The sequence below is a fragment of the Carassius gibelio genome, chromosome B13 (genome assembly GCF_023724105.1).
Source record: "Carassius gibelio isolate Cgi1373 ecotype wild population from Czech Republic chromosome B13, carGib1.2-hapl.c, whole genome shotgun sequence".
Lineage (NCBI taxonomy): Eukaryota > Metazoa > Chordata > Actinopteri > Cypriniformes > Cyprinidae > Carassius > Carassius gibelio.
In genome coordinates, this window is record NC_068408.1 from 24,081,322 (window position 1) to 24,097,560 (window position 16,239).

The following is a 16,239-nucleotide window of genomic DNA, read 5'->3' on the forward strand; positions in this document are numbered from 1 at the left end:
TAGAATTGATTAAACTCCGTGGTCCAGCGCTGTGCTGTGTTTTCGTCCTCCGTGCAGCGAAGCATCGTATCAATAATGTCTCAACTCCAGCTTAGCATTGTTTTGCAAGTATCGAGTGAAGAGAAAGAGGGGCAGAGCTAAAGGGTGAAAAAGTCAGAGCCCCTCTCTCTCTCTCTCTCTCTCTCTCTGGTGAATGTGGCCGAGCCAGTTCGGATCACGTTGTTTTCCTCGTACTGCGCTGATAAACGCGCGGCCATATGAGCCTCAGGTGCCATAAGAGCGGAGGGACTAGTTAGCAGCTAGTTAACCCCTTCACTGCGGTCTTCATTCCGGGGAATCTTGTCTAAGTTGTTGTTTGTTTGATAGCACGTCACATTAAGTAATTACCACACTACAGGGGAAAATAGTTTTACATGTAGGCTATATGAATCTAGTATTAAGTATAGTATAATATTAAACAATATGAGCGCTACTGTAGTATGTAAATATATAGGCCTAGGCTACATATATAATGGTTAAACTTTTTAAAACTATGTTTCAAACTATGTTTCATACTGGAATACTTATAAGATAACAAGCTCGAGGAGCCTTCACTTGTATTTTTGTATAATGTGTAATTCGTAGGCTATAATGTGCTTTATTGACTTGTTGGAGAAAGTTGGATAGGTTTGGTTGTATTGGTAAAAACACATGCTCACATGGTATTTTCATTCAACTCAACTCAAAACTAAAATATTAATATTACAAAAAATAAAATAAATAAATAAATTCATGCATATAAAACTCTAAAATGGTTTGTGTGATGATAGTGACCACAGAACTGACAGTCATTCTTTGTTATAAAACATTAATTTAATTGAGATTATAAATGAACTAGAATTATTAAATAAAAATATAATATGTTGTTAGGAAGTAGTACAAAATAGAATGTTCCTGATTTAATACTTTTTATGCATTTTTTTATCAAGAAGACAAAAAGAAAGTATGAAAAGTTATCTTAAAAGTATTCGTTTTTTTTCCTTATTCTTCCATTTTCTCTCCTTTTCTTTTCTTTCATTTTCTTTATCAGTCTAAAAAAGTTATCCTAGATTAAAGTGATTAAAGAATCACTAGTATTTTAACTTAAATTCTGTTACAATTCTGAAAATAAAAAGTGTGCTGTGTTACAGAACTAGTTAAGTCAAATAAGTCATGAATCATTGATTTTGATACAACATTTACCAACAAATACATTAAATGTCATCAGAGTAATGCCTTTATCTTTAGTTTAGACAAGTTTATTGCCTTTTTGTGCCTCAGTGCAAAGCCAGGCTAATTTGTGTTCTGATTGGCTGGCTCATGGTAACTTGTTTGTGACGTATTTGCTCTGTGCTGACGCTCACTGAAGGCAAAGTAAAGAGTCTGAATGCATGTCCATGGGCTGCAGCGTTTGCACAGTTGTCTTTAATTGCAGCGAGGCACTGCCATTTGCTAATGAACTCAACGCCATGAAAACCTCCGCGGTGCTCAAGACTTCAGTACTCGAGGGCTCTTTAGATTATTCCATGCGGCCTGAAGAGGGGATGAAATAATTGAAATGCTGAATAGTTTCTCTGTTTGCAGTTTCCTTTCTGTTTTGTTCAGGGCCAATTTAAAAACTAAGGGTGTTATTACAGAGTAAGCTATGTTATTAATGTATTGCATAGAGGCCACCCAGCAGTTTTGTTGTTTTTGTGCTTAATAATTTGTGATACAAAATATTGGGCCTGATTTTATATATATATATATATATATATATATATATATATATATATATATATATATATATATATATATATATATATATATATATATATATATATATTAAATCAGGCCCAATATTTATATAGTATATATATACTGTATTTTGTAAAATGCTCAGCTTTTATTGAACGAGAATATATGGACCTGTTTTAAAGGTTTGCATAAATAATGTCACTGTTTCCCTGTCATGAGAGATTCTTTTAGTTGTTGTTATATCCTCACTGTTGAATGTATCACTTGTGCTCAAGAAAAACATCTTTTTGCTCTTTTGAATGAGAACTGTGCGTACATCATTTTTATTCACTATGTTTTTAGTGAAGTAATATTTCACGTGCTTTTGTTTTTGTTGTGAACCAAAAGTGTTGTCTTTTTAAGTGTAGATTATTTGCTTCTTTTGATAGTCCACAAGTTGGGCGATGTTGAAATTACACTGTGCTATAATCAATAGTCTTTGTTAAAAAGAGTAGTTAACTTAATGCGTAATGCCTGTTTTCAATTTAACTGATCGAAGTAACCACAATTTGATATTCCCGTGCCACTAAAATAGTCACGTGTCCGTTCTTTATATCACTTGTTGAATCGTTGACAGCAGCCAACAGTTGTCAAGATAATGAACGAGGGATCTCACTTTCTCATTACTTTAAAGAGGTGCTCTGGGTTCAAAAAAAATTTAGCCGGATATATATATATATATATATACTATTTATAAGCATATAATGTTGCTTGTGTGTAACGTTCCCCCAAAATGATACGTTTTCCGTAGTTAAACTTCTTTGCAATTCCACATATATATATATTTTTTTTTTACATAATTTGTCTAACAGCATGGTCAACTATGTATTTTTTATTTATTTTTATTTATTAAGCTTGAGGATCACACTATGAATCGTTTTTAAGCCAGTGATGTGAAAGCTACTGTAATTAAAGGAGATGTGTGATTATCCTACAGTGCCATTAAGGGTGACTCTACTGGTTTTTAAGCGAGATCTCACCCACAGGCCATTTTAAAAGATTTCGCTTTCTCTGTAGACCACATCCAGGAAGATTTTTTTTTTCCCAGCAATTATTCCCCCCTCCCCAATTTTGCTCCATTTTTCTTTTATAAGATTTTTTAAAGGGGATCGAACTGTTCTAGCATTGATCCTCCCTTTTTTTGTTTCTGTGCATGCCATTACCACATCCATTCATTTCAGAAGCATTCATGTTTTAGCACAGAGTTGAACCGACAGCCACGTGGTCTGTTATCAACATTGAGGATCTCAGCCTTATCAACGAGCCAGAGTAAACAAATAAACAAGTGTCCTGAACAGATTTAGTTTTTGGTTGCAATCCACTGGGCAAAGTTCATGTGTGAATCTTGTGCTTCCCAAGTATTTCCCAGCAGAGCTTGAGTATTTTAGTGAGCTTGTTCAAGTGTCCTTGCTAATCTTGTTTGATGAGGCATATAAAAACTCTCTCTCTTTTTCCCACTCTCTGTGTGTGTGTGTGTGTGTGTGTGTGTGTGTCTCTCTCTCTCAGTCCATTTTGTTGTGCTATCTAGATAAAGCCAAAACCAAAAATAGTACAATGTGACACTGGTGGGTCTGTGTAAAAAATAAAAAAAAAAGGAATGAGAGAGAGCAGTCACTGTGGCATGAAATTGTAAACATATACTGTTTATGAGTTTTCTTTCCCCTGTGAAGTCTACAGTAACCTGAAACATTTTGCTTTATTATTATAAATGAATTGGAAGCCCAATATTCTTTGCATGAGTGCGTGTATAATGTGCAGAGAAAGAGAGCTTCCATCTAAGACCCAACACAATGAAAATGCAATGAATTGGAATGCCTCACCGATCATAGCAGAATCAGAATTTCCAGCAAGGAAAATCTTTTCATGGCGAATTAAGTGGTGGAGGAAGAAAATGGTAATGAAAAAAAAAAAAAAGGGAAAGGCACAGATGACAAACGCTGCTCCCTGGGCTACGCACTGCAGATTTAAGAACTTTAGCTAAAGCTACGCAGAATAGAATGTGGAAAATTGAATTTACTAAACAATTAAGCATTGAATTAATCTACATCCTGCACTTGAGAGAGAGAAGGACATGAGGAGGGAGAGAGAAAAGGAGCAAGGGAAGAGAAAACATGTGGAGGGGGAGGGGACGAAGCCTCCCCCCAAAAAAAAAAAAAAAAAACAGGACTGAATAAATCCTAGCTAGCTCATTAGAGGGACAGTGAATATATCAAGTGTGTTGTTGTGTGCAGCAGGACAGCATTCTCTCCGCCACAGCACTCATCTCTCCCGTAACCATCTGCATCCACACCGCCTCCACCCGCTGTTCATTTTGGCCCACATATTTACTCCTTCGCTTATGCGCCTGTGCGGTTTCCTCTGGGTGTCTGCTCGCTGGTGGATTGCTCTGCATTTTGGCCATTTTTTTGTGTATTAATTAGCTGTTAGATCTGTGGTGGACAAGATTGTTGGGGCAGTTATAAATAGACTGGAGTGCACCCTGGAGATGTCACTCACCCTCGGCCGAGACCCTCCCCCATTCCCATGGGGCCGAGCGGCAGCCTCCCACAAGCCCCGCTGCTCTTTTGTTCAATTACAGTTAATGCAATAGTTTGCTATTTTCCTCATTCTAATTATATTTTCAAGTGGGATTTGTTGTGTGTTAAAAACATCCTTTTTACGTGTGGAGGCTCTGGGGTTCTTGGTCTCCAGGGTGCTGTACCATTCTTTTCCACAAAGCTCTGAATAAACAAGTTCCCTCCATTTCTCTCTCTCTCTCTCTCTCTCTCTCCTTCTTTTACAAAGGGTTGTAGAAACTGGCAATTTCAGTTTTAACTGTTTGCTCCCTGGGCATGTGTTCTAGATTACCTCTTACGGCATACTTTTGGTATGCTGCAGAATACACCATTTTTTTTTTTCCTGGATATTAAAAAAAAAAAACATATCTGTAGTGGCTGGCACTATTATGCCTGAAGTTTCTAGGAGTCTTGTGGCAAGTCTATAAAATGCAGTTTGGATTGTTTCAAAATTTAGGATTTTTTATTTTATTTCTGGATTATTTGAGAATTTTATTTCATGGAGTGCTTTTAATTCAAAGGGTACTGTATAAATAAAATGTTATATATATATTAAATGTTATATATTTTTTTTATTTTTATAATACATTTAATTTATTTTTCTTTCTTTTTTTTTTTTACATAATTATGTTTTTGCATATATGTAGTAATATACAATCTGTGGAGCAAAACCATTAATAAAGCAATTAATCTGCTTATGTAATATTTTGATTATATTTTCAGTAAGAATACAGTATTTTAACTATATTTGGCACGTTTAAAATCCTGAGAACTGTGAATATACGTTGCAAAACCTGCAAAAACAAAATAGTTTCTGGGCCTGCTATTGAGAGTTCTCATCTCTGATGCGCATCTTTTTACATCTGAAAAGATGCTGCGGCCTTCATCTCATATTTTCCTCCCTCAGTTAATGTTACTTTTGTGGAGGCAGCCAGTGATAAGAGGCAACATCTGTTTTGTTCTATAGTACAAGTAGACACTGCATGGGGCTGAGTGTGTGCAGGCCCCGGCTCGTCATTGTGCCGTCCACTTCTCTTTATCCCCATGTCTGCTCCATTTGCCACATACCATCCGTCCAACAGCTGACACTTTCGCTCTATTATACACCTAAGCTTAATTGTCAATAGGATTTCTCTGTTTTTTTTTTTTTCTTCCTCCTCTTCCCAACCTGAAGGTGAATGGCTTTTATTTGATTTCATTTTGATTCGCTAGGTCAGCGAACAGCCGCACACGCACACACTTATACCCTCCCTCGCTCTGAGATATAAGAGTGGCGACTGACTGGCTCTTGTTGTATTCAGAGATCTCAAGTGTGAATGGTCGGGCATGCACATCTTAGCTGCTATTGCTAATTCTTCTTTCTTTGTTTTTATATTTCATTTCTGGACTATGGATATCCTGTCACTGGTAATACAATTTAATTTTTTTAACTTACAGTTTAATGTGTGGTCTTTAAAATAGTGCAATTGTGCATTCTGCTCTGTGAGATGAGAAACGCGTATAAGGAAGCCAGCGACTGTGTGGTGTCATTAGAATGCTCACAGGGTTTGGTTCAATGGTTCTTTTAAACTGTGCAGAACTGAATTGTCGTGTGAGGTTGTAGGGCCTGGCAAGAGGATGAAAAACAATCAAATGAGGAACATCTGATAAAGCCAGCTGTCTTTGTAGCATGGGACTGTAGCCTGTGTGTGTTTCTCTGTGATCTGATGCCTGATTGTGTGCCTTATTCCCTCTCTGTCTCTCTCTTCCTTTCCGCACAGACTTCATGGAACAGAGACCATGACGATGCAGCTTCTACACGCTCCGGAGGAACACCAGGACCATCCAGCGGAGGACACACATCGCACAGCGGTGACAACAGCAGCGAACAAGGTAAGGATCTGAGACACCCTATGATGCAAATGAAAGGGATAATGTACAGTCATTAATAGTTACTTATCAATTAAATAAATAAAAAGGTCAGGGGATATTGATTTGATTTTATTAAAAAGACCACAGAGTGAAAGGACAGAAACTAGGACAGTTAGGTAGAAGTTATGCACAATACTTGATTGAAGCATCGACCAATCAGAGTCAAGTATTCCAGGGAGCAGTGTAGTAAGTATGCTTCTATGGAAATGTCACTGACTGTGCAGATGTGTCCAGCTTACCATCTGAAGCCAAGCATGTGTATGGAGAGAGTTAAAGCAGATGTTCAGGCTGCTGCTGGCTGGTCATGTGGCGTAGGTCCATCAGCTGGTTGTGATAAGACTGCATTAATGAACCTTCCTCTGGGCCCATCTGGACAGGGTGTCTGAAGAAAGCCACTGGTGATGACAGTCTAACAAAAGAGCTTTTACACTGATGGGGCTTTTATGCATTCTGTTACATTCCAGATGAAAATTCTGGAACTTTCAAAGAGAAATGAAATATTCTTAAAAAAAAACTCTTGGGTATTTTCTTGATAGGATTTCTCTCTCAACAGAATAAAAGCCAATGAAAGCCAACTTCACTTAAACTTTAAACGAAGTCATCTACTATTTGGCACTGTGATTGGCTAGTTCTGTGGTTTAGCCAATGAGAACCAGTGTCAGAGGTGCCGGATGGAAGGGTGGAGGAGGGTTTCAAACAAACTGTAGGCAAAAAGCAACTTCATTTATTATTGAAAGGGATGTCAAGGCTGCCGTTTGAGGGCTGCACAGCCAGCAGGCAGAGCAGGATGAGAGCAGAAAGGACCACATTATGTTCCAGATGACTGAGCAACGATTTATATACCAGCGCCGGTTTTCTCCCTCCACAGAGAAGGAGAGCAATAAGAAAGAGGCCAACCCGGCCCAGTCGGTCAGATGACCAATGACTAATGGCCTGGTGGCTCACAACACTCTGATTGGATGCCTTAATGAGCACATTTTGTGCCGAGTTTGGGCTCCTGCTTGTGGTGACCTTTGCTCTTTATTGACCAAAGTGACACGTAATTTTTCACATACTTCCAATTATCGCCAGGCTTTTAATGTTCACCCCCTCCTTCCTCCCCTCATGTACCCTCACCCTGGTGTTTTGGATGAGTGTTTGTCGTGTCGTATGCTAGCGGGAGGAGGCTGAGCTATGAACCTAGACGTATGCTGAGTGTGTTCAGCGTGAACAAATGTCCCAAACACCTCAGCCCCTTCAGTCTTATTCACACCAGTGAAGGTTTAGTGGAAGTATTATGCTAATGTGGGTTAATTGCTGATTGTGTAAAGCAGTGCTGCTAACCGTATTAGCATGTTCTGTAAGGAGTGACTTCATAATCCCAATAAGACTATTATTCTGCTGTTGGCCAAGAAACTCCTGCCAATATGTCCCCAACTGGTCCCCTCACTCGTGTTCAGACTCCCACCCCCCTGTATTGCGCTTCTTTCTATGTGCTTAAGCTTTGTAATTAGCATTAACAAGCTATCTATGTTACAAATATCTGTACAACTTCTGTATAAAGGCTCTTGTTGCTACTGCACTGTTCCTCCATCTTTAAAACCAAAGAACGTCAGTGAATGAAATGAGAATGGCTTCTATACAGAAACAGCATCGTAACAAACATGGATACGCCTTCGAACTGCATAGGAACATTGTACCCACATGCATAGCATAGTACATCTGTAACCCATCAATGTAGAGATTGGCACCATAGCTGAGTGGTTGCCATCCGCACCATGTTTTCCATACCGCACCTAAATAGCTTCTCAGTATGACTGAGGACAGCATTTTCCTTGTTCGTGATTCTGTACCCATCAAAGTGCGAGTGTCCCCTTAAGGGGGGTCCAGCAGAGACTCAGGACGTCCCATCTCTAATTAGACCCCGTTTATTAGTGTAGTGTGCTTGTATGCACCCGCCTTTGTTTAACAGCCGCCCTCTCGGGGGACATCTTCTTGCATTGTATCTTGAAGCCATATTTTCTGAGCGTCCACCCTCAGTGGGTTAAGAGAAAACAAATCATTATTGTGGCCTGTATTGCTCACTCTGGACTCTTGGCAAGGCCAGTGCCCACCCAGATTAAAAGAGACACCCTTGGGGTGCAGCAGGATCGCATGCGATATGAACCTCTACCAAAAAGGGGCAGGGCATGTGGAAAATGACATGCTCTCGCATACGCAGATATCATGCTGAGTGTTTTGAAAGGCTTTGGGTTTCCTCTGCCTCATCAAAGGGTCTGGGAACAAGGTGATGACTACAGGAGTCAGATATGTATCAGCAATTACCAGGACCCATTTGCAAAAGGCCCCATGTGTGCCAAGTCAAATAGTTCCTGTGAGGCTCTTGTTATTGTCTGCATAAATTTACATGCAGAGCCGTGGACTCCAAAACTGTACTGCAGTAAGACTTTGGGAGCTCCAGCAAGTCACTCAAAGCGAGTTAAGAAGTGCATTTACTTCGACCGAATTCGTCAGGAATTACTATTGACGAATGGGACCATTCGGCTGCGGTGTAAACAGGTCAATGTACAGTAAAACCCACTGAAATGTGTGAAAAATTCTTCTGCTGTAATGTTACATGGACTCGTCTGGTACTTTTGCTTTTGTCGAGAACAGCTGCAGCTAAACGTCATGCATCAAGCTGATCATTATTTTGTTGGATTGATTGTGGTGAGTGCTGTTGTCAACATTGACTTAATGGTCAGTTTGCTACCGGCCTGTGTGAAGGTCAGTCTAAGCAAGGGCTCTCATTGGCTCCTGGCCACCATTTCTGGTCTGCGATTGGCTGGCATCTGAGACTGACCAGCAGACATGGCCTCTGACAGGATGCCAACAAACCTTGAGGCCTGGATCCGCCCACAGAGCTCCCGCCTCACGTGTTTGTCAAAGTCACCCGTTAATTGCAACGATTGTCCAGCAGACTGGAAGAACCCAGCCCCTTTCTCTCTCGCGCTTTCTTTCCGTCTCTGAGTGCCGCCTGCATGCCTTTGCATTTCTCATGTGCTATTTTCAGTGCTCTCCTCAATTGCTGAGTGCACTACAATGCCGATCACTTTCCTTTTTGATTTTACAGCAGGGTCCTGGCTTTGTTTAGCTCAGTCACTTTGAGCTGTTAAGAGGACGCCTCTTCACTCGCTCACTGCTGTCTGGATGCCCTCGTTCTTTGACTTTGTTTTTTAGCTTTAATCGTGCCTGGTGTGTGTGACTGTTGTGCTTCAAAGAGTAATAGGAGCTCTATGTTGTCATTCAGGTGTAGTCAGTCAGTGGTTGTTCCTGCCTCACTAGATTCTCCTCTGTGCATGCAAAAGTGCTGCACACAGGAGGGGGAGGCTGAATGCTCTCTGCGCTCCCTGTGTATCAGTGGCAGCACGTTGGTGGAGTAATCTGGTTAAATCAGAGGCATAATGGCTGATAAAAGGTGTGCGGTTTTTATAGTGCAGGGATCTAAGAGCAGCACCGGGCGGCCCGAGCAGCCCCTGCTGTTTTTCTCTCTCATTCACATCACACATCACATCATTCACACCCACAGAAGGAGCAGAGAAGAAAGAGAGAGGGGAAAGCATAGAGAAAGCAAGGGATCACAGGAAAGAGAGCAAGATGCCAATTCCAGTAAGTGTTTGGAAATGCATGTGCTTGACAGGAAGTACGGAATCAAAGAGCAGTTTTTATTTCACACAACACATCATGTTCTCTCTTTCAAGCCCTTTTGCATGATGCTCTCATGAATTTCACATTGTGCCTGCAAATGGCTAAATTTAACCATTACGAGAAAGTCAAGGCGATGCCAGCCGGTGTCAGTGAGGGGCACGAATAGAGCCATGTCCTCAAGAGCCACTCTGTAGTTTTGTTAGGTTACCCATGGGAAGGCTCCAGCATGGCGAGCCTAGGGGAATCTGAACGACTGGCGTGTTTATGACCCCACTGAATCTCAGTAGTGATGGCACAACCAACAAGCTACCACTTTTTTTTCTCTGAAAATAATCAGCGCCAATTGTTTTATGGCCCCACTCCTGATAAGACTCTGTGTACGCACTGCGGTCATATGGTGAAAAAAAGGGGAAATGCTGCCGGTTCCCAGACCAAGGGGCAGTTTGCCTTTGGGATTAGGATGATGTCCTGTGTCATGTGGGAAAAGGAGAGTGAAAAGTGAGTAAGTGCAAGCAAACAACCTGCCCCCCTCCTTTCCCCATATATCAGCTGTTTCTTCTGCTTTTCTAATCATTGCCTTTAACTAGCATCCATAGCCTGATTGAGCACCTTGTCTCTGGTCAGATAATACTCATAAAGCTGGTATGATAAAGTGTCACTGTTGTGTTTGCTCTTCTGTTTGCTCTGGGATTTAACTACTGCTGAAGTACTTCTCTCCCCCCACCCACGATCATGTGAACTCTGGGAGATGACTGGTTATAGCACTGTTGACATCTTTCTCTTCTTCTATTCATTTTTTAAATTCTTTGATATGAAAGTTTGGTTTAATATGACAGTGTTGCATCTCTTCTTGTCATTTTGAAGTGGGCAATATCTGTGCCTCTAGTGGCACCTAAAAGAATTGCAAGTATTTAAACAATCCACAATTGTCTGAAGCTATGATGTGGGGCAGGACTGCTTGTTTATTCTAACAATGGAAGACAGGGGAGTGTTTGAAACATTCTCTATGGTACCACTGGTAGTGCAGAAATTACACTCCTCACCTTTAAGGATGTTTAGCCCCAGGGAAAGGGAGTTTTCGGGTTGGACTCATTTGCTATGTGATGTTCAGTTTAAGTGGGAAGCAGATGTTAAATTTAGATCAAATGCTATAATTGTGGTGTGTTAATGATGTAGACACTTTGCATCTGTCTCCATGTGTACAGGAAGTCCTTCAAAACCAATCCTTTTTCTTGCCAAAACCAGATTTTTGGTGTTTGCTAAATATTCCCTTTACAGCCACTCACTGTCATCTTTGCTCATCTGCTTGCACATTCTCAAACTTGTAATTCTTTTATATATTTTCTCTCTTCATTAGATGTTCTGGTTAAAAACATTACTGTAAGATCAGAGCAACTATAGAATTATGACATTGTCATTGATAGAATGATGATAATTATTGATATAGCTAGCAAAAAGAGCTATTTTTCCAATAAATACTTGAGATGTCAACTTCATTCATCATTGATTTGTCAGATGCATGGTCACTGTTAAGAGGGATCATGTTATGTTTCGCAATTTATGTTGCCTTTCCTGATCTGCCTCTAATAGCTGGGAAACCCCTTTGCTCCGTCTGGAAAATCCCCATGCCGTGCCCCGTCATCTGATCTGTGCTGGAGAGGTTCATGTGAATTTGACAGAAATCAGTGCAGCTCATCACTGACGTGTCACAACGCATTAGGTTTGCTGTAGAAGACCGGAGTGAACATTACTCAGCACGACTAGGGAGGAGCAGTGCGCACCCACCGGGCCACGATCAGATATGCACACATCCAACTTTTCAGGAAAGAGCTGATATAATCCAAAGAGATATGCTATCACCGCTTGGCTCACCTGATAGAGAGGGCAGGAAGGCCAAGGAGGGAGGTGAAGAGGAAACGAAAAGAAGGGAGGGATAAAGGGGATCTTGGGAAGGGAGTCCGAAGAACAGTGAGCGACAGTAAACAAACAGGCTTTAACTCTTTGTTTCGTTAATCAGGTGCTCTTGTGTGGCTGTGTCACATGCACTCACCTTAGTTTATTTAGGGCTTTGATAAAGAGATTAGCTATCTCTTTTTGGGGTTATCCTCTGCCAAAAAGATGTCTCTTGTTGAGGATTCTCTTCTACAATATCCCCACTGACTTGTAGGAGCTATTTTAGTCAACAACGAAGAGCGCCTGATAGATTGCTTCCAAATAAAATTAGATTAAAAATATAAATCTTTCTGTAGCCATCGCAGGAAAAAACATTATCCCAACAGGATAATCCTCCAGTGAACTGTAGGGATGTACATTCTCTCTCTAAGCAGGAGGCCAGTCTTTTTATTAGCGGTATCACAGTGGGTTCGAGTCCAGCTTAAAGCCACAAACAGTATTGTGCTAATTTTAGCCTCTAAAGAGGATGAGGATGAGATGCCTGCTGCTAGTTTGCCATATGCTGCCCTACCGATAATACTGCATGAGGAATATTTTCCTGCCGATAGCGACTAGGACTGTGCGTGTGAGGTCCAGGGACTGTTACAAAGATACGTGAGCTGTCCAGAAGAGATATGACTAGGAGATGCTTGGCAGTGGATCAAAATGTACTGATTCTCTGACAGTCCGTTTATTCTTCCATATGTCATCCTCTTCAAATTCATTGACTTTTCCAGAGCATTTGGTGTGTCAGTTGCTGTTTTTCCTGACATATAAATTTACCCCAATGAATAGCAATTTTTGTTGAGACTTGAGACCAAATTATTAATTTTGGGCACATCAGAACTCCGTCACAAAAGACCATTAATGCATGAAGCCTAACAAAGAATGAAGGAATTTACCAGGCCTGTTTGGAGAAACTCCAGAAAGCCAATTTCATGCGAGCAAACACCACCAAAGCTCCATATTTGGGGAATTTGGCTTCCCTTGCACTGTGTGCTAAAGCTATTTGACCTTTGTATTTGTCACCAGAGACTTCTCACAGAGAAGGATTATTTGCTGGGGTTCTGGAGGTTTGGAGTGACGGTGGACGAAGGTGTGCAGATGGAGACCGGTGCAAAAAGCACCAGGGGGAGGGCTGTGTTAACAACAGGCCAAAAGCTTGACCCAGGACTGACCCTTACTAAACAATCCTCTCCCAGATCCCAGCCCTGTTCTTTTGACATGGATACCTGCTGAAGGGATTTAGGGGAAAAGATAAAGACCTCCTCAAGCCCTTTTTAAGATTTAAGGAGTGAAAGAGAGATAACAAACAAACAAAAGTGTGTATGCTTTTAGAGGGAGTGTATGTGTATGTGTATGGAGAGAGGGTGTGTTTGTCTTAATGTGTGCTTGAGAGAGAGTGAATACATGTGTGTGCAAGCATGCATGCACGTGTTTTTTTTTTTTTATGCAAGAGGTAACCTGATCACCAGCCATGCCCTAGGAGCCCAAATGAGATAAAGAATGGCAGGAACCAGAAAGATTCCCTGGTTGATAACCAAAAAATGCCAGAAAGGTCCCAAGAATTGTTCCTGCTCTTTGTGAACATATGTGTAAGTGAGTGTGTGTGTTTGGTTTCAATAGAGGACTGCACAGCCGAGATGTAATGGTATCACCCACGTCCAGCCTCCCCTGCTCTGTAGCTGTCAGGAAGCAGACGTTCAGCCCAGCTCTGTTTCCGTCACTTCCAGCCCTAAGCCTTATCTCCCTAGTTCACCCCAAGCTGATAGAACTACAATTCCCCCACATTCCCTCTGCTCCACTTCCTGTGGCCTCAGCATGTCTGACAGGGGTGAAATTAAAACCTTCGTTAGATTGCAATATGTGTAGGCTTAATGGATATGCCACTTTGAATGAAGGACGGAAAGACGGAAATGCCCCCTTATGTTCATCCTTGAATTACTTTTTTCCTGTGTCTTTATTTTTCCTATGTCTGTATTCTTAACCATTTCTCAGAACCGAGGGGTCAAGGTTTGGTTGTCAGTATGAGTCCTTTAACCCCTGCTTTAACTACACTAATTCTCTACCGAGAGCCAACCAACATAGGATTTGTATTCTGATTGTTATAGCCAGTATGTAAATCTATACAACAAACACACCTACACATATGTGTTTTGTGACATATCAGGACACAACTTTGTATAATGACATGGGTTTGACACAGGTATTACAAGGAGAGGGTGACTTATGAGGACATAACCCATGTCCCCATTTTTCAAAATGCTTATAAACCATACAGAATGAGTTTTAATGCACAATGTTTCCTGTGAGGGTTAGGGTTAGGTGTAGGGTTGGTGTAGAGCGATGAAAATACAGTTTGTACAGTAGAAAAACCATTACGCCTATGGGATGTCCCCACTTTTCACAAAAATGTGTGTGTGTGTGTTATATATATATACACACATTGTAACAGTAAAATACAGTAAAATGCTACAGTAAAAACCTATTAATTGGTTAACGGTTAATTTCCCCTACAATATTTGGTGAAAAACTGAATTAGACATTACAAAAACTGTAAATTGATATTCCAAGAAATCCCTGTATTACATCTCAAATTTGATTTTTTTTTCTTTTTTTTTCTGAGGGTTGAATGTTACACCTAATCTTGTTAAATTATTGTTTATTGAGTTATTTCAGTTTCATGTGTGTTAGCATGATGGTATTTAGTACTGATGTGAATGACACTGAGCACCTTCTATATTTGTTAGTATTTCCCTACTCAGTTTGTGGCAAAGCTGCTTGTGATGAGCTTTGTCTCATGCTGAGACTCTCTGCTTTTGGTTGGTTATTAGTGTATTACAAAGGTACTAAACAGATTTCAGCACTGCAATATTAACATATCAGTTAATAAAATGTTTTTATAAAATGTAATCTTAATGCAATTGAGATGATTAGCAGTGCTATCTGTTAGCTTTCTCCAGCTTTTTTAAACTCCTTAGGTGAAACAGGGGTCTTCGTTAATCTCTGGTATGCTGAGACATAATGCATCCGCCAAACTGAATGAAGAGCCGCCTATCAAAGACAGAAAAGCAATCTGATGTTACAGTTCACTGTCAGATGACTTAATTTATTCTCCGTCTTTTCAGTAATAAAAGTGCTGCCCTTTTCTTTATAAGCGGGGCTCATTGTGTGTAATTCTGCCATGCAATTCACTCTCGATGTTAACTACATTTAACAAATGCAAGGGAAGCCAAGCAGGCTATTAGTAGAAGTGAAATACCCTCACATTATCTACTGTACTATAGCCCAATGGATGGCGATACGCCGTAGTTGGGGAAAATCCCTGTGCATTAGAGCACTTATCTCAGCCTGAGTCATTTAGATAACTGCCATGTGGAAAATTATCTGCCAGAAGCCAATAATGAAGACCGCCGCAGTTAACCACACGGCTCTGATTCCTTTCGTTCATTACCAAAATATACCAAAAAACAGGTCTCCAGGCCCCTCTGTTACCCGTATTGAAAATTTGCTATACCCAATTGATTTTCATATTTTATAGAGTCAAAAGATGGGGTGTCATCTCTTTATTTGGCTGTATGTGTCTCAAATTCACCTAGAGCAGATGATGAGCAGTTTAAAAGCGCTCAGATGAGTTCAATTCCAGGCAGATTGCAGCAGTAGTGCTGTTGTTGCGAGCCAGCGAAGGCTCTTAGCTTTTGTTGTGAGGCATGTTCCTTTTTTAAAAAACACTTTCCTCTCAGCCATCCGGTCTGCCTGGATATCGAACAAAGCTGGCCCTGGAGAAGGTGTCAAAAGCTGTCTGAGAGAGAGAGAGAGAGAGAGAGAGAGAGGGAGAATAGAGTATGTATACTCTTTGTGAGTGAGTGAGTGTGTGTGTGTGTGTGTGTGTGTGTGTGTGTGTGTTGCCTCAGTGGAATCAGAGGACTCTTAAAGTGCTCCCGTTTGAACCTCACCAGCCTGCCTTTTCTGCCCGCCTTATATCTTCAGATTAAAAAAAAATTACAAAAGGAGAAAAATCAATAGTTACACAGTAAATGTGCTTGACATGAAAGGGTAAACTCAGGGCCCTACACTTTCATTTGACCAGTTTCCCCCCTCGAAACACGGACTGGAGGAAGAATGAGAAGAGGAGGAGGGAAGGGAAGGGGAGAGAGTGAGAGAGACCTCAGTTTAATGCTGTGTTTCTGCCCCTGGGCCTCCATACGCTTTCCAACGTGTCGGGGGCTTCAGTGGAAGTGACCCCTACACAGACACGGACGAAAGAGAGCCGTAACATTTGCAATGACATTTTTGCCATCACCTGTGGGTATGTCAGCCGCCTGATCCCTGAGACCTGGGAATATGCATGAGGAGCTCTCAGCTATAGGACTCACACGGG

At 40.9% G+C, this 16,239-nt stretch overlaps 1 protein-coding gene across 2 annotated transcripts in view; it reads left to right on the forward strand.

The window, feature by feature from the left end:
* meis1b (Meis homeobox 1 b) overlaps positions 1–16,239 on the forward strand; it is a 61,100-nt gene that overhangs the window by 7,252 nt on the left and 37,609 nt on the right. For both annotated transcript variants that reach the window (XM_052572351.1, XM_052572352.1), the window contains exon 7: positions 6,110–6,221. In XM_052572351.1, coding sequence (XP_052428311.1) covers positions 6,110–6,221 — 112 coding nt within the window. The remainder of the gene's footprint in view (positions 1–6,109; positions 6,222–16,239) is intronic.